At 34.7% G+C, this 24,832-nt stretch overlaps 1 protein-coding gene across 1 annotated transcript in view; it reads right to left on the minus strand.

The window, feature by feature from the left end:
• LOC111054601 overlaps positions 1 to 24,832 on the minus strand; it is a 171,417-nt gene that overhangs the window by 79,101 nt on the left and 67,484 nt on the right. The window contains exons 4-5 of the mRNA XM_039432333.1: positions 22,005 to 22,185; positions 20,463 to 20,640 (exon numbers count right to left, since the gene is read on the minus strand). Of these exons, the coding sequence (XP_039288267.1) occupies positions 20,463 to 20,640; positions 22,005 to 22,040 (214 nt within the window). The 5' untranslated portion in view covers positions 22,041 to 22,185. The remainder of the gene's footprint in view (positions 1 to 20,462; positions 20,641 to 22,004; positions 22,186 to 24,832) is intronic.

Below are 24,832 nucleotides of genomic sequence, written 5' to 3' on the forward strand. Positions count from 1 at the left end.
ACCAACGTTTTCCTGCCGATTGACAAAACAGATTAAAAAATCTGGTGTGGTACACTCACACAACTTTCCTTGCTCATATTCGAAACTACGATCAGACTTTTGTATATGTGTATATATAATTGTTTTCAGAGTACTTTTTCCTTTGTGTGAATTGTGAAATTCAATGATTTTTTTAGTCGTCATTTTTTTAAAGTCGTCAAAACAGCTGTTCTACAGATGAAATATCTCGACTATGTGTTCTTTTTATGAACTGCTCTACCTACCTACCTCATGCACGAGAAGGAGGTTACAAAGTCCATTTCTCAAGGATGGGGTGGACCCCCCATTAGTTTCCCAGAAAGGAGACTCATGCCAGTTAATAGAGCTGATAAATAACTATACAGAGTATGAATTTGAAAAAAATCGGTCAAGTTATTTTGAAAAAATCGTGAAAAACATGGTTTTTGAGTAATTATACGCCATTTTTCTCAAGAATATTATGGAGCTCCTGCAATTTTCCAAGAGAAAAACTCATGTCATTTGATAGGACTTATGAATTGCTACCCATGGCTTGAATTTGAAGAAAATCGTTAGAGCCGTTTTCGAGAAAACCGTGAAAAACCTGGTTTTTGGTCATTATCCGCCATTTTTCTCAAGAATATTACGGAGCTCATGGAATTTTCCCAGAAATGAGACTCATGCCAGTTGATAGTGCTTATGAATCCATGGTATGAATTTGAAGTAAATCGTTAGAGCAGTTTTTGAGAAAACGGTGAAAAACATGGATTTTTAGTCATTTTCCGCCATTTTTCTCAAGAATATTACGGAGCTCCTGAAATTTTCCCAGAAATGAATTCTATGCTAGTTGATAGGGCTTATGAATAGCTATCCATGATATAAATTTGAAGAAAATCGTTGGAGCCATTTTCGAGAAAAACGTGAAAAACATGGTTTTTTAGTAATTATCCGCCATTTTTTCCGCCATCTTGAATTGAATTTTATTGAATTTCATATTGTCGGGTCCTCATGGTATAGGGACCTTAAGTTTAAAATTTCAAGTCGATCGGTTAATTAGGAATGGAGTTATCGTGTTCACAGACATACACACACACACAACACACACACATACACACACACACATACACACACACACACACACATACACACATACACACACACAGACCAATACCCAAAAATCATGTTTTTGGACTCAGGGGACCTTGAAACGTATAGAAAACTTGAAATTGGGGTACCTTAATTTTTTTTGGAAAGCAATACTTTCCTTACCTATGGTAGTAGGGCAAGGAAAGTAAAAATCATTCTAAGACATATTATGTCTTGAACTAAAAACAGATATCCAGATCACGCTTCAAGCTATCAAGCTTTTCATAAATTTATTTGTCTCCCCATGACAGTAGGTTTGCGCCCAACGTTTTCACTTAAACATTTCTGTGATAATCATTAAATTATGATAGAACACATTATCGAAGGCTATTGATCTTCTGAATCCAGTACATGCACATCGATTTCGGTAGAATTGATTTTCACCGTTCCTATGAATTCTACCAGGTTCAGCGCAAACGTTAAATATAATAATTATGGTTGATTCAACAGAATTCATAAGAACGGCAAAAAATCGAACAACAAAAAAGCCGAAGTTTGTCTCGACGGTATATGACATAGAAAGCAAAAGTTCGCGCTTGGTCCATAGTTCTACGACTGCAACGTTAGTAGACAAACTCTGTCTACTAACTTTGCTATGACTGAGGATTCAGCTAAGCGACTAAAATCGACAAGCCATGATTATGTTAATCACTACTCATATAATAATACAAAGAATAGAACTGCTTTATACTATGATACATGGTTTTCATTCTTTAATAGAAATAAAACGAGATTCCGGTGTCAATAGCATCAAAGTCGCCAGGCTGGTCTGGACTATTCATGACTTTCTCAGTATGCATTATCCACTCAGCAGTTCTAATACCAACACAGACATCAGTTTCGTTTTAGTTGGAATGGAATGACATTTTCTATTCTTTCACTTCCTATTATTACCATAGATCGATTCACATCACCACAATGTTTATACTGTATGTTCATAATAGATTTTTTCGATTGTTGCAAAGAAATATTTACTGGTATTTTGGAGTTATATTCAACTAATTTGAACCTGATAAATTAGATTGTTGAATGACAATTGAAATTCAGTGAAGTTTACTCGTCCTTTTCCTCGTATTCTATTGGGTGATGAGTGGAGATGATTTATGAGTTCATATTTGGATTCATCTTTCCAAAGTTAATTTTTAAAAATTGAAAATGTTTATGTTTAAACTTTTTCGGTGTTTGAAAACTTCTTAAAGCCTTTGCTTTTCTCTTCGTGAGGCAGGAGTATTGTTATCTTTGTACGTTTACTATATAATCATATGATAATGGAAAGCTATATTAAAAACAGCTATAACTCCCTTGTTTTCTCGTATTTTTGAAAATGGGACTAAAGCTTTCAAGAATTTGGGGTCGCTGAATTCAAATCCGAAATCAGAAATCATCTATCTATTTTTTTGAAGTTAGACTTTGAGAAAAAGTGATGAGTCATACTTTGAGCAAACGTCGGCGTAATTGTTAGATCTGTCAGCATATTCATAAGATCCCCATGTGAAAGCACAGGAGTGCTGCAAAATATGAAATATGATCTTCTGTAATATGATCTTCAGGAGCGAGGATTCTGCCGTGTTAAAGAGGCCCTAGGCCTTAGGCCTAAGTATTCTGTGACACTACTAGTAAGCAACGCGATCCTCTCAAGGCTTTCCTCTCCACCAAAATCTAAATCGTCCAATAATGGAGATAGAGGAATTTTGATTTCAGGTTTGAATTCAGCTACCTCAAATTCTCTAAAGCATAAATCCAATTTCCGAATATATCAGAAAACAAGGGAGTTATGGCTGTTTTTAATATAGCTTTCTATTATCATAGTGAAAACGTACTAGGTTAATAAGATAATAATTTTTTGCTCACAAAGGGAAAGGTTTTTAGAAGTGCTTGCACACTTGAAACTTTAGGTCCAAACATGAACATTTAAACAATTTTTTTTAATTTTAAACTTAGAAAAGATGAATCCAAATATGAAATCAGAAAATCAAAAATCAACTATGAATATGAAAAGAGTTGAATATTGATTCAACTCTGACAATTTTCACTTCCATTTCCTCCTTATTGTTATCTTATCTGTCTCTCTACACTCTCTCACTCTCTCTTTCTCTCTCTCTTTCTCTCTCTCTAGGAAATTTTTAATATTCTTTCCGAAGAATGGACATTGATATGTCCAAAGCTCCGCCAATTTATGTAAATGCATAACAATATAATTATCTATAGTTATCATATTACAAATTGCTTTTTCATATCATATATAAAATTAATCTATAATTTTGCTGTATTGTAAGCTATTGTATATAAGTGTATAAGCCAGATTATATTGTAATCTACATAAATAAAGTACTTGTTAAGCGGGTTTATGACGGAGGACCGAGAGTTTACTTTTAAGAATGAAATTGTAACTTTTAAAAACGATATTTGAAATGAGGTTTTACCTGAAAGAGCGATTGAGCGAGCAATCGACACGAACCGATGACATCAGAACGTCAACTGACTGAGTGACTGGAACTCTGGAAGAACGTCACAACAAGGTGGAAGTTGAGGAGGGGGTAGGTACTGCTTGAGTCGATAGTCAATACACGCACTTAAAGTTTATGAGAATTCTAACCATACCTCCCACATAAAATAAACAAGGTTCATTTTAAGATAAAGAGTTTGTGAAATATGAATGATATGTAGCACAAATAAAGTGAAGAAAAGACTAAAGTTTATATAAAAAAAATGAAGGTGAGTAAAACATTCTATAAAGATGAGTATCTTCGAAGAAAACACATTCAACGAAGATTAATTACACTTGAAGAAGGAAGATTATTCAATGGGGAGTATTATCAGACGATTAACAGCTCGTTTGATAATTCCAGTTGAGGTGCAGAGCGATTCTACTCTTATCACCTTATCAATGCTGGGATGTACATTTTCAACTTTGGCCAGTGACCAGACAGAGGGAGGAGTATTCATATTTTGAATCAGCAATAGTTGTCCTGATTTGATTTCTCCTGTGAACTTCTTCCACTTGTTTCTTTGGATCATCGTGTGGAGGTATTCTGTGGACCACTTTTTACAAAATGCTTGCACAATCTGTTTTAGATGACTCCAACGTTGATTGATTGAAATCTTTTCATCGAGAGGAAATTCAGGAGCTTGGAGTAATGGACGAGCAGATATAAAATAACCCAGTGTCGGATACAACGCATTTTCAGAAGGATCTGGTGACAAATCCAGAATTGGACGGCTATTCAATATAGCCTCAACTCGTGCGAAAATAGTTGAATACTCTTCCATGGTGAGGGGTGATTCTCCAATTTGGTTTTTTATCAGTGTTTTTGCTGATTTAATATTACTCTCCCACATTCCACCAAATGAAGGACTACCTGGTGGTAAGAAGTGCCATGTAATTTCTCTTTGTATGAAATTATGTCACGTGGTAAATTAATACCACCAAATATTTTAAAATGAACTAATGAAATATAATAGAACTATAAAATTGGAAAGAAGGTTAGACCTAGTCAAAGGATAAATCAACTCAAATCGAGTATTATTAGCGATTAGGAGTAATAGCATTATCAACAAATGATAAGAAGACATGTATAATTGTGATTTAATAATTATAAGAACCCATTGGTAAGGTCAAAAAGTTATAAAGCGGCTTACTTATTATTGGCGGATTATGAAAAAAAATAAAATGCATGAACATTGAGGTTAGAGTTACTTGTTTACATTTTGAAAAGAATTAGTCGATCTTGGATAAATCGATAATTATTAGAATCAATACTGAGCGAATCAGCTGATTATTCGATCAACCCAAATGACAGGTTGAATTATATAAAATTTACTCATAAAGGATATGTTATGTATACTAAAGGAAGTCGATGTGTAGAAATACAGACACCCATTATTTTTGTATAAATATTTATTATAATCTAAGAAAGCATGATAAATCAAGAGTATACAAAACTCATATAAAGACTGAATGTAGTAACATCGCATGTTAGGATTTATTTATGAAATCAATTTGAGATAAACACTCCATACATTTGTATAAGAATTCTTTTTTATTTAATTTTTTCTATTATAAAGCCGAGGAAGCCCTGATTCCCAAGGCAACCAATTGTATTGAGTCTATTAAATTGAAGGCCAATCAGAGAGTAGCTTACAGAATTATTCTTGGAAGAGGCAAATTTTTCTAAAAACCTCCTTCTTCTGGCTTAAGATCCCGACCGGAGAGGATGTACATGGAGTTTAGGGTTTTTTCTTCTTCCTTTTAAAATTTTAAAACTATTAAGCCAGACCCTTTTTAATGTAAAGTATTTGTATTAAATGTTCAATTATATGTGAACTCAGTGCTGTCAAAGAGTTCGTAATTTGTAAAGATTCCCATAAAAATAGCTAATTCGAAAGAAACTTATAAAAGTCTGGATCACGCGCTAGCCCAGCAGAGACGAAAGGAGCCTACCTAATTAATTATTGGAAATAATTAATTCAATCCACGAGACCAGCTAGAACTTCAGTTCAGTGAGTGATAAGTCAAACCAAACGAGCTCGTTTTTTCTACGTCCAGTGGGGGTAATTAATTAATAAAAAAGCGCTATTCCAATTAATTTGAATTAAAATAAAAAGTCACCACGTGTTGAACAATATCACATAGTCCATAAGAACATTTATGAATTTATTTAATATATGTAGGAAGCTTACTTCCATGCACAGCCCGAATTCATATAAATCCCTGAGATCTCATGTTTGAATATTAATTTATTAATTATAATTTTGTTAATTGAACAAAGTACATCATATCAAACCTATAGACCGAACAGGTTTTTATCTGCAGAATTTTATATTGATTGGAAGTATAAGTACCAGTATTAAATATAATATATTTATGAATTTGAAACTCACTATTGTGAATATTAGTAAAGCCTGTGATAATTATTCAGATTTTAGAAATAGATTATTTAAGTGAATTATAGATATATCGAATACTTTATGCATATCTTTTTTATGGGAATATATTTTGTGTTTTTAGTCAGCATACAAATCGTAGAAGTTTATTTTATCCTAGTTCATCTCGTGATATACAGTTTGAGCTGTTTTAATATCAACAAATATTTTGCAGCACTTAAAATTATTGAATCAAGTGATATTAATCTTATTCAGAGCACTCAATATTTATCATCCTTTGATGATACTCATCTCATATACCAGAATAAGTATATTAAGAAATTATATTAATAAGGTTCCAGTTATATCATATAAGGATCCAGAGAGCTTCCAGAACTGGCGTTGTAAGTTCTAAGGAATTTTGGAAGGGTATATTGGTGAATACTTGTATTCACGACGAGCGTTTTAAGAATCAACTAGAAACAACTATAGTTGGTCCTTATTATTCTCTAGTGATGCATGGTTACTGATAATCAGTCATCAAATATTCTTTTATTTTCCGTATTGGTATTCTTCAAGAACTTCATAGAAGCAACGGTAAGAATTACCAATCACCGGTCACTGAACCTTATGGTGATAATTTGTATTTATAAAATTCATGTTTCTACCACTGAGCTAGAGCTGAGGTTTGAACCCAGTAATTTTGCGAGCCGGACGGCCTTAATTTTTTGTGAATTTATTCGCAAAAGAGGGAATTTAGAGACTGCTCTTATAAATATCAGAAACATCGTATTATCTGTGAAGGATTTACAATTAACAACTTCACAATTATCATTGATTTCATTTCGATTTTCTTGTAAAAATTTGGAAACTTCACATAAGTGACGGGAGGCTCCAACAAAATTGAGACCATTATCGGAATACATATCAGAAGGAAGACTTTTTCTTGAGACAAATTTGTCGAAAGCGGCGAGGAAAGCTGCAGTTGTGAGTTCAGAAACATACTCCAAGTGTACAGCTTTAACGGTCAGACAAATGAAAAAAGCTAAGTAGCCCTTATACTGCTTAGCATTCCTGAGTGGACTGGATTTAGTGGTGAATGGACCAGCCATATCAACTCCAACATGCATGAAGGCAGCAAACTGATTCACTCGAAATTCAGGGAGATCTGCCATAATAGGCTGACGAGGTGTCGCTCGCATTTTACACAATGATTAATGCAACTTCTTACAAGATTGCGCACTGAAATGATCCAGAATTTTTGCGCTATCAACGACTGAGTGGTACGTGGACCAACATGCCAATTTTCAGTATGAATTTGGCGACAAATAATTGTACTCAAATGACAACATTTTGGGAGTAGCATAGGATGTTTACTACTGTACTTGAGGTTAGACTTTGCGAGTCTACCGCCCACCCTGATCAAACCATTTTCGTCGAGAAACGGTGTTAGCGAAAACAAATTCAGAGGTGGTGGCTTATTCTGTGACAATAGTGAGATAACTCCATGGAAATAGAATTGTTGAGTGTCCTTCACTATGACTGATAACGAGAGACGACATTCGATGACAGAAGGTGATGACACAATATTTTCGACCGGCTTTGCTCTATGGCTTCGAAGATTATAACCTAATTTTTTGACGTTTTGTTGTACAATTATTAATAAAACGTAGACAGTAGGCGAAAATGCGAACAACTTTATTATAATTGGAGTGTTCTCCTACACATTCAAGTAAACAAGATTTCTCTCTCAACACAATGGTAAGGACTGAAGCCTGTGGTTTCAGTTCACTTTTGTTTTCCACCAAATCAACCTTCGAAATTGGCAAACTTCCAGGAACAAAATGAAAGGACGGATGTCCATTCCACCAAATTTTATTTCCAATTATATCCTTCGAGGCAAGTCCTCTAGAGGCCAAATCTGCTGGGTTATGATCTGTTGTGACATGTGACCAATTTTCTGGTGAAGATGAGTCAAGTATTTGTATAACTCGATCACTTACAGAAATTTTGAGTTTATGGGCAGGAGTTTTCAACCAAGACAATACTAGTTTTGCATCAGTTTACAAATATAAACGAGAGATGCACTTTCCAAAAGCAGATAATACATTTTTATGTGATTTTGCAAGAAGCAGAGCCCCACATAGTTCTAGTCTAGGAATGATGTTCACTTTGATAGGAGATATCCTTGTTTTTGCCATTACCAGATCCATGGAAATGAATCGAACATTGAATGCTATGTGAAGGTGCATCACAAAATCCAAGTAGAGAAATATTTATGAAGGTGGTATCAATGTGGCGAGGCACTTGAACATTTGTAAGGAGTAACATTGAATTAGAGATACTGTTCCATTGACAAAGCAAATCATCATTTAATGGGTCATCCCAACTTAAATTGGCCAACCAAATCAATTTAAAAAAATACTTGAATGTAAATATAACGGGAGCAAGAAAGTAATCCTAGTGAATCAAACAATTTCGCAATATAAGACAATATTGAACGTTTAATTGGTTTTTCACTAAACGGAGTCACCACATATGAGAAATTGTCAGAAGATGGACTCCAACAGAAGCCAAGCACCTTGATATTCTGTGTTGAGTCGGAAAATGCTAACGGGTTTTCCAAGAATTCATGTGGGAAATCATCAATTACTTCTGATATGTTGGATGCCCACTTTTTTAACTGCATTTCTCCCTTTCCCATCAGATCATTCAATTTAGAAATCAATAGTTTGGCTTCTGGTATATTGGGTGCACCAGTTACTATGTCATCTACATACATGTATTGTCTTGAGGAATGAACAGCACGTGGAAATTCTGATTCATGGTTGTTTGCTAATTGAAGCACGGTGGGTTGCGCAAGGAAGCTGGAGGAGGTCATACCGTACATCACACAGTTGAGTTGAAATTCAGTCAAATCTTCTTCAGCTGAAGGACGGTAGAAGATATATTGGTATTGACAATCTTCCTCTCTGATGGAAATCATCTGGTACATCATTTTAATATCAGTTGTAATAGCAACTTTATGCATTCTGAAGCTCAACAGAATTTGAGACAATTCATTTTGAATTTTAGGACCGACAAATAGTAGTTCTTCATTCAGTACTGATCCATTATTACATGATGCCGAAGCATTGAATACAACTCTTAGTTTAGTTGTAGAGCTTGTCACATCACTTCTTCCAATAACAGGTTGCCCTGCTTGGCTGTAGTCGATAGAGCATGAGTAATAAATTATAGAACCCTTGTTGTGGTTCTTAGAATATATATTATACCAATTTCTTACTGGCTCGCCCAGGAGCTCCCGCAATTCTCTGCTCTTGCCGGTTACTGACCTCGGCTGCTCCAATAGTTCACAATTTCTGTGACTGACTTGTAGAAATTTGCAAGTATAGATGCGAGAATTTGCACTGCTACAACTTAAAGCTATAAATTTGATACTCTTCTGGTCGTATTTAATTGTACAGGATAATTTATATAAATCTCTGGAATGTATTATTTCCAAAGAGTTGACTATCAACACTGTATATCGCTGTCTTAACCAACTTATTCGGTGAAGAATATAGTCGGATTGTAATCTTATTAATATTTCAATACTGGCAACTGGATAAATAAAAATGAGATTGGTCATGCATGGAAGTAGGGGAACAAATGAAGGATACACCATGAAAATTGATACAAGTATATTACACAAAAATCAAAAAATAAATAAATATAGAAATATATAGAGCAACAGGCAAAAATAGTAAATATAAGAACAAAATATATATATCAAAAAAGAAAGTATCACAGATTAGCTCACTAGTTTTTTAGCACAAAACGTTACCATGTGCTTCTTAAATCATTAACCATATGCATTTATTTTATGCAGATCAGTTATCGACTTGCTGCTGCTTGTCGATTGAAACTCATATATTATATCTTCTTCCCAAATTAATAAAAATAATCAATTGATAAATTACAAATCTCAAATATTTATAAATATAAATATATATATATAATATATATATATATATATTATATATATATATATATATATCAGTATATATCTCAGGGCTTAGAGTTTGGCCACTGGTGGAATTAGATAAATCAATAATTTATCAAGTGAACATGAGCTACATTTATATCCTTAGAATTTGCTAACAAAATTAATGATAGAGTGAGCATACATATATTACAACATTGAATTTAAATATTCCTTTCATCCGTGCATCTTTAGACATATAAATCTGATATAATTCTCAACTAATAAAAATGCTTTTTGTACTTTCCAAGACTTGTGCAAGTTTTTATATTAATTTTGATATTTATAACCTTTTGACAAGCTAGCTTCTTATATTTTTATTTCACTCGAAGCACTGAGGGCACCCTAAATTCATATATTTTGATCATTTCCACTCACGTGCTGAAATTCCCAAGATTATGGTGGCGATCCAAATTCCCTGTCATCCTGGATTTTCTGGTGGCTGAGGTCATCTTCTCCAAGGGAATAAATAAATATCTAAATGACTTACCCTTTAATACTGCATCACAAAGTCTAATAAAAAATTAATTAATGAATTTAAACTTTAAACCTTTCAAACATACAATTTAACAGAGGGGACTTGTGCTCTAAAAAATTTGGTGCATTCCATGGCAGTGTCTGGCAAGCAAGTGGGCTCTGATCCACCCCTATTGTCTACAATCATACTTCCAACTTCTAAATTTGCATATATTTAAATATTCAGTTACTACGCCATTAAAAAGATCAAATAGTATGTGCCAATCTGCTAAGTTATTACCTATATCTTAGGTATTACATTTTATAATTACTCGGATTACATCTGATACATAAACTGAGTAGTGATAACTTATAAAATCTTATCATTTATTTAAATATCTATGGTTGAATTTAAATCGGCTCGTTATTGCCGCCCATGAACTACTGCAATTTGATTGGATCATCCAAAATTCATAAATGTATCCATGCGCCCATTGAATATACATACTTCCTCAATATTTTCATTTATTTTATGTGTTTTGTACATGCTCATTACATATAATAAATTTTTATGGACTTTTCAAGTTGTTTTTCCATTTACAATAAGTTGCCATGTGGTTACCAAATCCTCTAGTTGCATGCTATTTATTTACAACAAAGTTTCGCCAAAGGTGTCTGGCTAGATTTCAAATTACATGGCTTGATCGATTATTAGGTTGCCGACCAGTAAGTATTATAGCCTAACCTCAGAATTCCAATATTTTATATAATATAATAAATAGCAAATAAAATTCTTTCCCATTTGGCTGTTCTAATTGTAGCCAGTTGTTGCTATTGTTCACTTGTTGCTATCGCACCCGGCGATAATAGAGCAGCTGTTTGCACAAGACCTATAAAATCCTTTCAATTAGCAATTTTGCTTGCTTATCCAAATTTAATTTATTACCTGTCTTTTTTAAAAACACAGTGATGAGGAATTATGAAGTTTGAAGAGGTGAGTGCTTTTGAGATATGACATAATTCAATATATTTTTGCATGAAATCATGATATTGTTGGCGCATAGTATCATTTAATGCTGAACGTTTTTCAAGAGAAATTTTTTTCTCATAGTGGACAGGCGATTGTCACCTAACTTTACATTTTGAATTTTGAATGATAGAGCTACTTCATACTTCCCAGAAGGAAGATGCTTTGTGGTCTCAGTATAGAAATCTTCACAGAACTTAAGCAATGGATCTTCTGCTATCTGAATGCTGACTTCTTCAGGTTCCCAAAATTTATTGAGCAATTGATCGACAGGCTCTACATATGTGAGGAAGGTGGTGCGAGGTGATTGCGTGCCAATAGAATTAATTGGACCAATAATTTCATAACCAAACACAGTGCTGAGAGCTCCAGGTGAATCTTCAAATTTGAGAGTAATTCCCTGAGCTTGATTACAAAGTATGTCTAGAAAGATCTCAGCTCCAATAAGAATATCCACCTCACTGGATTCGTAAAACTTCTCATCTGCCAATTTTAAATTGGAAAAAATTGTGAATAACGTGGCATCTAGTGAACCAGTGGGTTGGTTACACGTAATTGATGGAAGAACGACAGCAGATGTTTTTACATTGAACTCCCTTTGAATTGGAGTGGATATTTTCAAATTAACTTCTCCAAAACTTTTTGTAGTGGCAGAACCAATACCGATCAACCTTTGCTGAGATATCACTGAGTTTTAATGTAGTTTATCAACTAACTTCTTGGTTACTGCTGTGATTTGTGAAGCAGAATCAATTATTGCGCGAGCAATGTGAGGTTGGTTGTAGGAGTCAAATACAATAACTCTAGCAGTGCCCAATAAACAATCAGAAGAATTTGAAGCAGACAAAATTGTATTACACAATACTTTGGGGGCCTTTTCATTATTGGAAGAAGGCAAATTTTGTGAAGATTGTTCAGATTTGAACGACTTCTCAGCATGTAACAGACTATGATGTTTGTTCGAATTGCAGACTTTACAACTTCTAGTAGATTTGCAAAATTTGCGATTGTGATTACCCAAACATTGGAAACACAATTTCAAAGATTTGATAACATTGTATTTTTCATCAATTGTCATGTTAATAAGTGTAGGACAATTGTATATGATATGATCAATTTTGTTGCATATTTGACAAGAAGTATTGGACTTTATTGGAGATGTCAATGCATTGTTGTTGCTTGTGCTTGTAATTAAGCTAGTATTATACACCTTCTTTGATTTTTCAGGAGTGGAATTGTTTGACAAATTTATTGTTTGTGCTGGATTAACCAGTTCAAATGTACGAGACTTGCTGATGAGGAATTGAAGCAATGACTTAGTTGTTGGAATTATATCTGTCAAAATAGAAGACTCATATTCAAATCGAGTTTTTGTCTCAAGTTTTCATAGCATTATAGATAACAACATAAAATCAAAAGGGTCTTCAAGATTCTGACTTTTCAATGATTCAATTGCGGAAGAATTCACATCAACAAAGTTTGTTATTGAATTATAATCAGCTTTAGTCATGGATTGGCAATCAAGAATTTGATCAATTAAATAATTACGCAGGATATGAGGATTAGAATAGCGAGCTTTCAATTGCTGAAAGGTTAAATCATAACCATCATCTGAGAGAGCGATTTCATTGACCATATGGAGAGCTGATTCAGATAAACTATTACGCAAATATTGAAATCTTTCAATTCCAGACAAAGCTTCATGCCATGGATTAGGGCCTTGAAATTATTGTAAAATTCAATCCATTTGAATACGTTACCTGAGAATTTAATTAACTGGATTTTGGGTAGTTGAATGTTAGACTTGACAGGAAAGCAAGCTTGATTCTTTGTTTTGGATAGGTCTAGATTGACAAATTTTGAATAGAGTTCATTGTATTTCAAGGAAATTTCGTTTGAAGTTTTATCTTCAATGTCAAAAATTATTGAATGAAAAAGACTAAGAAATTGTCAAAAAACACTGATTTATTGATAATTAGAAAGACCGGTTTCGGTTATTATCAATAAATCAGTGGTTTTTTGACAATTTCTTAGTCTTTTTCATTCAATATGAATAATTACCACAATATCAACTTCTCAGCTTTAATACTCAACTACACAAAAAGATAAATTATTGATAATTCGAAGATTTGATCACAAAGATTTTCAAAATAGGAGAAGTCCTTTTGAATTTGAATACTCAAGGAGTCAGATATTTCAGTCTGGACGTTTTGCAAAGTTAGTGTCAATTTTTGAATGATTAATGAACGCTTGTTTATTAGCAACTTGTGTTGTAGGAGATGGTTACTTTGTACCTTTTGAATTTCACTAACGGAATTATTAGCAAGGCTTTCCGTGAAACTATCTTCAGCAGTAGCCATGTCGCAGCTTTAATGTTTACAAACTATGAAAAAACGTGAATTGAGTATGAGGTTAAAAACACTTTGAATCATTAAGCGATGGCAGTAAGGAAAGGAAGACACAATGATCGGAAGGAGCACTGTGTATCATTAGAAGGATACATAACACTTTCGCTTGTGACGTGAAGATGCAGCTTGGAACATTGCTGGACAGGGAGACTTGGAGCATTGCTGGAGCCAAAGAGCTTTGTTGAGCCATTTTGTTGGCGTCCTTTTGAAAAATAGACATTTCGAAATTCAATAACTTCTGAATGCACAGAGATAATCACATGAAATAAATGTATTTCTTTGTAGAAGAAATAGATCTTTCGAATGAGATGAGTCCCGAATACATAAAGAGCCAAAGAGCTTTGTTGAGCCATTTTGTTGGCGTCCTTTTGAAAAATAGACATTTCGAAATTCAATAACTTCTGAATGCACAGAGATAATCACATGAAATAAATGTATTTCTTTGTAGAAGAAATAGATCTTTCGAATGAGATGAGTCCCGAATACATAATACAAAGAAATAAACTCTGAAAATGTGGAGCCTGAGCATTCACGATGTGAAACAAAACTTTCACTAACACTTTTATGACCTGATCGATCCATCCCGGTTTTGGACCAAATGTTAAGCGGGTTTCAACGGAGGACTAAGAGTTTACTTTCAAGAATAAAATTGTAACTTTTAAAAACAATATTTGAAATGAGGTTTTACCTGAAAGAGCGATTGAGCGAGCAATCGACACGAACCGATGACATCAGAATGTCAACTGACTGGAACTCTGGAAGAACGTCACAACAAGGTGGAAGGGTGAGGAGGGGGTAGGTACTGCTTGAGTCGATAGTCAATACATGCACTTAAAGTTTATGAGAATTCTAACCAGCACTCAATCAATCTCTCTCTCTCTCTCTCTCTCTCTCTCTCTCTCTCTCTCTCTCTCTCTCTCTCTCTCTCTCTCTCTGATAGATGTGAATTCAGTAAGATTTTTGAGGTCCACTGAAGTGCAGTTTCATCAACAGATCTTTCAACACCACTTAAAAGTAATATTGTGCTTCATTTGTAGTTTCTTTTTATATATGTTTTAATTTTATTCTTCATCTCTTCTCTCTGCCCCCTTATTTTTCTATATTCTCTCATCCTCCTGGATAGAGCTTTCTACTATCTTTTAATTATAACAATCTGTCATTTTCCAATTATATACTAATTTCTCTTTTTCTTAATAATTGCATTAATACCATTTTTTTTCATGTTACTATCGTTTATTTTGTTTAATTATCTGGATGTATATTTTGTAATGATGTTTTTCTGCAATGGGTCTGTCGAGACCTAGCACACCATCAATAAAATCAATCAATCAATCAATATCTCTCTCTTTCTCATACAGCCACACACCAACTCTTAATTCACTTAGCGTGGCAGTAGATAGAGAATTGAACCCTCTATAGTTGAAATATTGTAAAGCCCCAACCAGCTCCCAATAAGTACGGTATAGAACTGTTCACATCTTATGTAAGATAGTATTAAAAATACTATTACAATTCATTGATCAAAAAAGGTTGTCATACTCAATATTAACCTGTTAAGAATAGAGACAAAATAATATAAAAAAAGTTCATTCTCATTGAATAAAAAATTTAAATATATTTATTCTACAGCTAATAAATTTTTTTGGGAAACACTGGTATTATATTATTTTACAGAACTAGTACTTCCTTGCTATAAGTTCAACTAAATTCTTCATAGAAAAATAATTCTTCATTAATAACATTAAAGTGCTCACAGAGTTTTCATTTTCGACTATTTTAGAGCTCCCGCGAACCATTTAACTAATTCGAGAGCGCTGAATCCGAATCTGAAATCAAAATTCTCCTATCTCGATTTTTAGGCGATTTCGATTCTGGTAACTACACGTGCCCGGCCGGGAGAGCCTACACACTCACGGATTTCGCCCAGAGTCGAGCCAAGCCGAGCCAAATCCGTAGGTGTCCGTAGGCTCTTAAGTGAAAACTTTGAGCACAAACCTACTGCCATGGAGAGACAAATAAATTTATGAAGAGATTGATAGTTTGAATAGTGATCTGGATATCTGTTACACGTTTTTAGTTCAAGACATAATATGTCTTAGAATAATATTTTTAATCTGTTTTGTCAATCAGCAGGAAAACGTTGGTTTTTCAAAGTTACCTTACTCCCTTATTTTTGGGTATTTTTCAGAAATCAAGATAAATATCTTACCAAATTTCCTACACAAATACAGTGTAAGTTGTATTATAATAGCTACAGTACATACACACTGTATAGTTGAGTACAGTACCTGTTCGTTTTTACCATATAATTATATGAAAATAGAAAGCTTTATGAAAAACAGCCATAACTTCCTTGTTTTCAGATATTCTCAAAAAAGGGACTTACACGTTAATGAATTTGGGGTCGCTCAATCCAAATCCGAAATCAGAATCTTCCTATCTTCATTTTCAAGTAAGATAGATTTTGAGAAAAAGTGATGACCAGAGAGACGTGGAATCACCATGTGAAAGCGGCGATATGTCCGCTAGTATCTCGATCAAATCAGGTTTCTGCTTGCCTCGAGGGGAGAGCGTGACAAAAGGAGGTTCCTGGCTCGGGATCACCATGTGAAAGACACGATTGGACTCAATGTACTTCGACATAAAAACGTGAACACTGTTCAGTGTTCAAGTTGCATGTCTCCTATCATGTGAAAGAGGCCTTACTATAATATTTATACTACCCATTCAAAAACATAAAACATTTTTGAAAATGTATCTTCCCATAAGCAACAGATGCTCCATTGTAGCTTCTCATAAGCAAAGTGTTGCATCCGAAAAGATACACAAGGAGCATTTTGGAGTAAGGTCATTTTAGAATAACACAGTTAACAGTCCAGGTCCTGTACCTTTGCGTGCCTACCGGCTTGTACTTGGAAATTTTCAGTGGAAGCCTATCAGCTGACATTCGTTCAACATGTCTTTTCATTGTTGGTGATACGTTGCAACTCTCTCATTCATGAAGAATCTCTGTATGTAGGGAGCTTCCTCCGTCTAGGGATCTCTTAAGTACTACTGGAGCCTCATGTTTCTGTAAAAGTGGAAATATCACCCCGCGAGAACCATATCTTGCCAATATTTATGTCGGTTCAAAGCCACGGAAGCGAAACTACTGGACGCCTATTGTACATTATATCTACGAATATAAGATACTATTACTTCTCCCTCACTAATTTTTGAATAAATTCTACATTAATTGCAATATAGTGATGATATTTGGAGCCTTGAAATAAGAGTTCACTGTTTTCTTCAATTTCTATTGAAATTGATGTATGTTCCGACTTGGAATACATTGTATATCATATGCGTTCAATGCTCATCTGATTGGGATGAGTCGTCGTTCTGGTACAGGGGACACTTCAGGCTACTCATACTATAGGCAATCCCTCTTAATATCATTGTCAAATATAGGATCCTTGGGCGATCGAGACAATTTCAATAGCTAACTAACTCTTCAAGAAAATTAATTTTTTTTTAATTTAATGGTCATAAATATGAAAAACGGTTCCATTTACTGTATAATAGATGAAAGAAATATTTTTTTGTTTATAGCATCTGCTAAATGTCCTACATTGAAGGACATGCAATTCTCAAGTTTCCTAGGACATTTTAATGCAGCATATTGATTGACTTTTGGGGCCGGTTTCCGAGCTCGGGATCTATGAGCTCTGGACTTATAGAGTCCAGGACTGAAATAAGCGCTCGGGTATAATCGTCTTTCTGAGTCACGGGTTTATCTTCTAAACTCCGGGATCTATAAAGTGCTCGACATATTTGAGTGGGTAGCCATCTAGTTGTCACCCCGGCTACTTGACACCTGTTCATTTTGGCCATAGGCGACTACTTGTACCCTCGTAAAAATATGCCATTGCCGTCAAGTTGTCCCCCCGACTACTTGACAGCTACTGGACCAAAGGTGCCAACTAGTCATGACGTAAACGACAACCTGACACCTCGCACCCTTGCGTCAGGGTGTCCCCTCGACTAGTTGACACCTCCTTAGAAAGAAGAAAAGTAGACAGGGATGGCTCGCGTCTACATGACACCTTGCACGCTGGCGTCAAGTTGTCACCTCGACTACTTGTCACCTACAGAGCACCAGTTGGCACGACTTACACCCCCGCAGCGTATAGAGGAGGGATCAAGCAATTCTTATCATTGGTTATGATGTAGAATTGGATTCCAAGCACTTTTCGTTCAGTAACATTTTCCCGTCAAACGCACGGTTCGGGAGATATTCGCCGTCTTTGCTATTTTTAGGATAAATTTTTTCGAGTTGGTTGAAACAGAAAAAAATGAATAATTCGCCCTTTTGATGACTGAACCAGATGTAGAACACAATTCTAAACACATTTTGCTCAGTTATATTTTCCCGTTAGACGCACCGTTTACGAGTAAATTGAGCTTAATGCTAGGTCAGTCAAATTTTCATTCAGATGAAGCTATCAGTCTGGTTATCAACTGAGGTATTACATGAAGTCTGGTAATTGATATGAGAATAGATAATGATTTATACACACTTGCGCTCATATTGCAATCAGACCATGAGAAGGCCAATGAGAATCTTCAAGTTGTGTCTGTGTCTTCTACACTCACAGGCACTGTTCAAACAAATTTTATGAGTATGATTATTAAGAAGAGTAGCGTTTAAAGATGTTTCATATAAAAATGAAACTGGTTTAAAGTTTATTGATTATTCAAGATTACAAATAACTTGTCACTAATGCAAGACAAATATTTTGAGGCTCTTTCAACATCCAGTCTGTTTCTATGCTTATTCTTGATTGCACCATGGTTGCATAACCATGAAGAGCCTGCCGGAATGGTGATTCCTTGTGGAGTGGAGTCGAAGCGATAGGTTGTCGTGACCGTAGATGACTACTTGTACCCTAGTAAAAATATGCCACTGCCGTCAAGTTGTACCCCCGACTACTTGACACCTACTGGACCGGTGGTGTCAACTAGTCCCAACCGTAAACGACAACTTGACACCTCGCCCCCTTTACGACAGGTTGTCACCCCGACTAGTTATCACCTCCTCAGAAAGGATACAACTACATGGGTATGGCTCACGTCTACTTGTCTCCTAAAATCCGGTTTTAAAATGGGACAACTAGTCGGGGTGTCAAGTAGTCGGGGTGGCACCTAGTCACATACCCATTTGAGTCCAGGACTTGAAGAAATAATTGCGAGGGAAATTCTTAATATTTTTCTCAATAGTAGTATTGTTGGCATTATAGCAAAACAGCTTATCAAAGCGGGCTGATTCAAATGAGCATGCTGTCCAAACTATTTTGTAACATAATTTTGTGAAAATACGTTTCGATTTCTTTGTATTATTTTAGCCTATGATTTCAAAGCTAACCTTTAGAAACATTATTTATTTTAATTCATGCTATTATTGATTATTGATCCTCCTATTGAGTTGGGAAACGTATTTGTTCCGAAAAAACATATTATTCTTCATTATTATTATTATGAATGACTTTGATTAATAACATACACATTGGAAGATGAAATCTCAAGGCAATCCTTGAATTATTTTTCTTGGATAGTTTAATAAAATTAGTTTTCCTACTTCTTATTAATTTTTCAAACAGGGAGTAGGCTATTGCCTGCTCCGACCCACATTCAGCTTGTAATTGGAATAAAAAAAATATTATAGTAATAAATAAATGTATGAATTGATAGCATAAATATAATCCAATATAATAAAATCACTATCATCATAAGCATCACCATAATCAACTGCTTTTATTTTATAATAAATAATGATCATTGCCATCTTTTTGTGGCCTGTCTATGTCTCTTTTGCCTATCGGTTGATACTTGAATATTCTCAGTGGAAGCCTATCAGCTGATATTTGTTTCACATGCTCTCTTTCCATTGCTGACGATGAGATGCAACTCTCTCATTCATAAATGACTTTTTACGGTTAGTTTTCTACGAATAATTTTGATAGAATTTTATTCCAAAATAAACTTACAAACTAGTTTCGTTTTCTGAGTGAAGGGCTTATAAGTCCTGAACTTGAATAAGATTTTCGTCTCTTTCCAAGTCAAAGGTTTATCAATGGCTGGTTATTCTATTGTATTGTGTAGCTCTATTGTTGTAATATTGATTTTATAGCCAAATCTGAATAAAAATATCTCGACGTTTTTTTCAAATTCTTTTGTTACCCGTTCTAGGTATGGAATATAAATGAATTGAATTCTTGAAACTCTTCTTAAAAATTCAATATTTATTGAAATTCAATATTGACAGAACTTTTTCACTTTGAATTCTTTTGAAATACTACCCGTAAAATTGCATAAATTTATATGAATAGAAAGTAGACCCATTTGTGCATAGATAAATTTCATCACTGTATAAAATTGTATACTTTTTCACTGTTATAAACGTATTCACTACTCTGGAGAATACTGTTTTTTATAGAATAAGTCTTATCGTTATTGATAGCCTAGTCTTTATGATAGAGGTTGAAATAAAGGCTTTTCTCACCATATTTCTTGGAAATTTCATCATCCTTAGATTCATAGAATGTTTCTTCTATTATGTGCAGTAGTACAGTTTTTCCATCAGGAAGTGATTCTCTTTTGAATGTCACACCATCATAGTAGAAAAGGTATACTTTTTTCACTGTTATGAACGTATTCACTACTCTGAAGAATACTGTTTCCTATTGAAAAATCAATGTATGAGTCAAATAGAAGACAACTTGAAATAAAAATTGCCACGTCATAAATTGTACATAATACTATATCATGAAACACTTTTGTCTTGAATAATAATCAGCATTTAGGCCTAAAAAGGGGTGCCCAGGATACAGCGAGAAATTTTTCATTTGAAACATTGAATAGAAGAAAAGTGGGAATGGGCAATATATTGTATCTGAATAGTATCTAGTATTGTACATGTTGATTCCAACATTGCGAGTGAAGTTTGGTAGGTTTTGTGAGGGTAAGTACAGATCTCCAAGCGAGTACAGTGACGGCAGTGTGAGTATCTTGCCACCAAAGAAAAGTTCTCGACAAGGATGTCAAGGGGGCTATCCAGAAATAACTATTAATGATCTCTTTCTGAGATCTGAATACATGGATGAAGAGTTTAGATCTTCCCCATAGGGTTATGCCATATTTAATGAAAGGAAAAAGATAACCTTAATAGATTACCATTAGGGCTTCAAAGCTCAATGTGTCTGAGCACTCGTAAAGAGAAAATGACCGAGTCGATCACAGCCAATATTTTGATTGATAATTTTTTGTCATGATTTATTAGAGTGGTCTGCTTCCTCTCTTCCAAAAACGAATTAAATCACCACAGCTCCTTTCCCCAAATGCCGTATTTTTTCAACTTAAAGGATTCCTATACTATCAAGTTATCAAAATGGAAAAGTTGACTGGAATTTTTTTTCCGATTATTACTTATTGTGATATGAGCGCCTGAAGTTTAAACCTTTGAGACAGATCTTTTCAATTTCGGTAAGAGATAAATTCATGAAATTTTGAGGATAAGTTGAATTCCCCATGATATTGTCGACTGTATGAAAAAATACCTCAAAATATCAAACTTTGAAAAAGTTATGCCATTTAAAAAAAATGACAGGCCATTTTTTGAAAATGTAATAGCTTTTACAAAAATTGATACCTATTTTGAGTTTTTTTTTATTCAACCAGCAGTATTATGAATAATTATTCATCCTCGAAATTCTGTGAATCTATCGAATTCGAATTGTTCTGTACCAAAGATTCAACCTTTTGGCGCTCATATATCAAAGAGTAATAATCATAGAAAATGTCCTGGGAAACGGTTTTTTGATAACTTGATAGTATACAAATCGCAAAATCTTTGAAAATATCACTACCATAGTAAAAAGTTATTTTCAGCCGATCGCACAGCCTAAGCAAGGAATAGTGGACAGAGCTAGCAATCCTCAGAATAATATGTGGAAGATAAGTCATTGACAAGAGTTTCACAATAAAGAAATTGTGCATAAAAAGGAAGAATAATAGCTATACTATAAACTGGAACCAATGAGCTTACCTGCTCATGATTCTTACATTCCCATACTTCATGCATTACTAAATCAAAGTAAGCTCGAACACTTTCCTTGTGTAGATTATCCCATGAAGAAGAATCATCAGCCGCAGTTGTAAGTATTTTAATCACCGTCGTTGACCAAAAATCTGGATGCTCAGTAGTGCTCTTCTCTGATTTACATACCCTGGATATATAAAATTGAAGCATCAAATTTAAGTGACATTTATTGTGAAAATTGTGATTCCAAGATGTTGAGAAGGTTGGGTATTGGAAAACCCAAACACTTTTGGGTTTTACTTATGTTAAAGATGTTATGTCAAGAATAACGCAGAATCATTATATAAGATAAATACTGCTTAAAAATGTAAGAGAGTTTTTGGAAATAATGTTTATTCAGAACATATTTGGTTTCAAGTTTTATTTGAAAAGCGGAAATTGTGGTACCGAAAATCTTTATTAGCCTACAATACGAGGAGCTTTAACCACCTACCGTAATGTTTAGGCCACCAGAAGTGAAGGGAGATTTTTAGGCACTCATTCATGTACTCAGGACCTTATATCTATTACAAATTGCCAATTGAATTTGTGTTTTATTTTTTGTGAGTGAGCAAAGAGCTGGTTATTCACATTAAACGACATATGGATGGTTAGAAATGTTATTAGATTATGGTACATGTTGAACAAGCATTGTTCAACGGCGCTATTCAGGTTACGAAAAATATTATCATGGAATCATGTTTTATCATATGTTATTATTAAAATTATTAATGGTATCATCATTGATATTTATTGATGCTATTATTCATATTGTCGCGGGTTTCTACACTAATAAAACACTTGAGGCGATTTAAGGCCGGGACACATAAATCCGCACCGAGCCCGCGCCGACGTACGGCCGAGCTAAGCCCGCGACACGGTGATGGTGGTAGAACACACACATATCCGTGTGCGACAGCCGAGCGGCAGCAGTGTGTCTTAGTTCTGTAGTGCTACTATGGTCTTATTTCTGAATGTGTTAAACAACTATTGTTAATAATATAACACTATTAAAAGCTTGTTACATCGGATTCAAATTTATATTTTTCAATTCTAGACTAATTACCTGTAGACACAAAAGATGAGAATCATAGTGGTGGTATATATTTCGGTGCATAACAATACCACAATCAGTCAACATGTTTCGGAAATATATACAGGGTGTTTCAGAAGTAGTGTCGAGAATTTTAGGGTATTGTACCTGGATGCTAGGAGACTACAAATGTCAATTTGAAGTGTCCAAAACTCAGCGTTTATCCTTATAGCTGCCATTTTGTTTTTTTCACTTAAAAATTTTTATCTCAAGAACGAAATGTTGTATTGATCTGAAATTTGGCATGAATATTCATGCTATAAAGACTCAACTATAAAAAATAAAAAAAAATTTTTTCGTTGAAACTTTTCAAAATGGCGGCCATTTTAAGTTTTTGATGGCGAATATCTCGAAAACCGTCAATTTTACAGAAAATTTACAAGAGACAAAAAAGTTAGCAAATTTTTTCACGATTCCAATGATACCTAATTTATTAAGATTGGTCGAAGAATAACAGAGAAATTAATTTTTTTCGTACTGCATGCATGACCACTTTTCACCATTTAAAGATCAATATTAATTTTTTTTATAATTTCATGAAAACCGTTCTTATTACAGAAATATACAAGAATAACTTTCCTCCAAATTTTATTTTACATTGAAAAATATTAATTTCACTCAAATCGGTTCACTGATACTAATGCAGCAATTGCTCAAAATGCCGTCCTTCAACTTGATTACACAGTCTGCACCTTTCAATCATGGACCGTCGAACTGCTATAAAAGCATTTTCATCATCTTGAATGGCACCTGCTGCAGCAACCACTCTTGCCACAAGGTCTTCTTCGTTTTCTACTGGCGTGCTGTAAACAAGGTCTTTCATATGGCCCCAGAAAAAAAAATCTAAAGGGTTGAGGTCAGGTGAACGTGCGGGCCACGGTACTGGTCCACCCCGCCCAATCCACCGCTGACGATAGGTCATGTTCAGAAAGTCCGTAACAACATTTCCTAAATGAGCAGGGGCACCATCATGTTGAAACCAAATATTATATCTGTTTGCAAGAGGCACATCTTCCAAAAGTTCTGGTAGTATGTCTCTTAAAAAAGTAATGTACGTGGGAGAATTCAGACGATTAGGAAGAATGTATGGTCCAATCACGCGATTACCTAAGATACCCGCCCAAACATTCAGCAAAAATCTATGCTGATAACCACGCACTTTGACCTCATGAGGATTGTCTAAGGCCCAGACGTGACTGTTGCGAGAGTTGAAGATTCCTTCTCTTGTAAAGCTGGACTCATCGGTAAATAACACATTTTCTAGAAAATTTGGTTGGATAATGTCTTGCTGAAGAAACCAACGGGCACAGTTTACTCTTGGCTCATAGTCGCGTTCAACCAATGAGTGAACTTTTTGAAAGCGGAAGGGGTGAAGTCTTTCCTTGTTTAGTACATGCCACACAGAAGAAGCACTTGAATTGATTTGCTTTGCAACTGCTCTCGTACTCGTTCTAGGATTGAAATCGAATTTCTGCAATACTTCCTCTTCAAAAGCAACATTTCGAACTGCTCGAGGCCTACCAGCAATTACCCTGTTCCGTTCAAATGAACCAACTTCTCTCAGCCGATTGTGAGTTCTTGTGAACACCTTGTCGGAAGGGAGACGGCGGTTTGGAAATGCAGCTGCATACATTCTTCTTGCTTCGGTCGTATTGCCAAGAGCTGCTCCATACATGAAGTGAATATCGGTGTACTCCAGCGA

The sequence above is a fragment of the Nilaparvata lugens genome, chromosome 7 (assembly GCF_014356525.2).
Source record: "Nilaparvata lugens isolate BPH chromosome 7, ASM1435652v1, whole genome shotgun sequence".
NCBI lineage: Eukaryota > Metazoa > Arthropoda > Insecta > Hemiptera > Delphacidae > Nilaparvata > Nilaparvata lugens.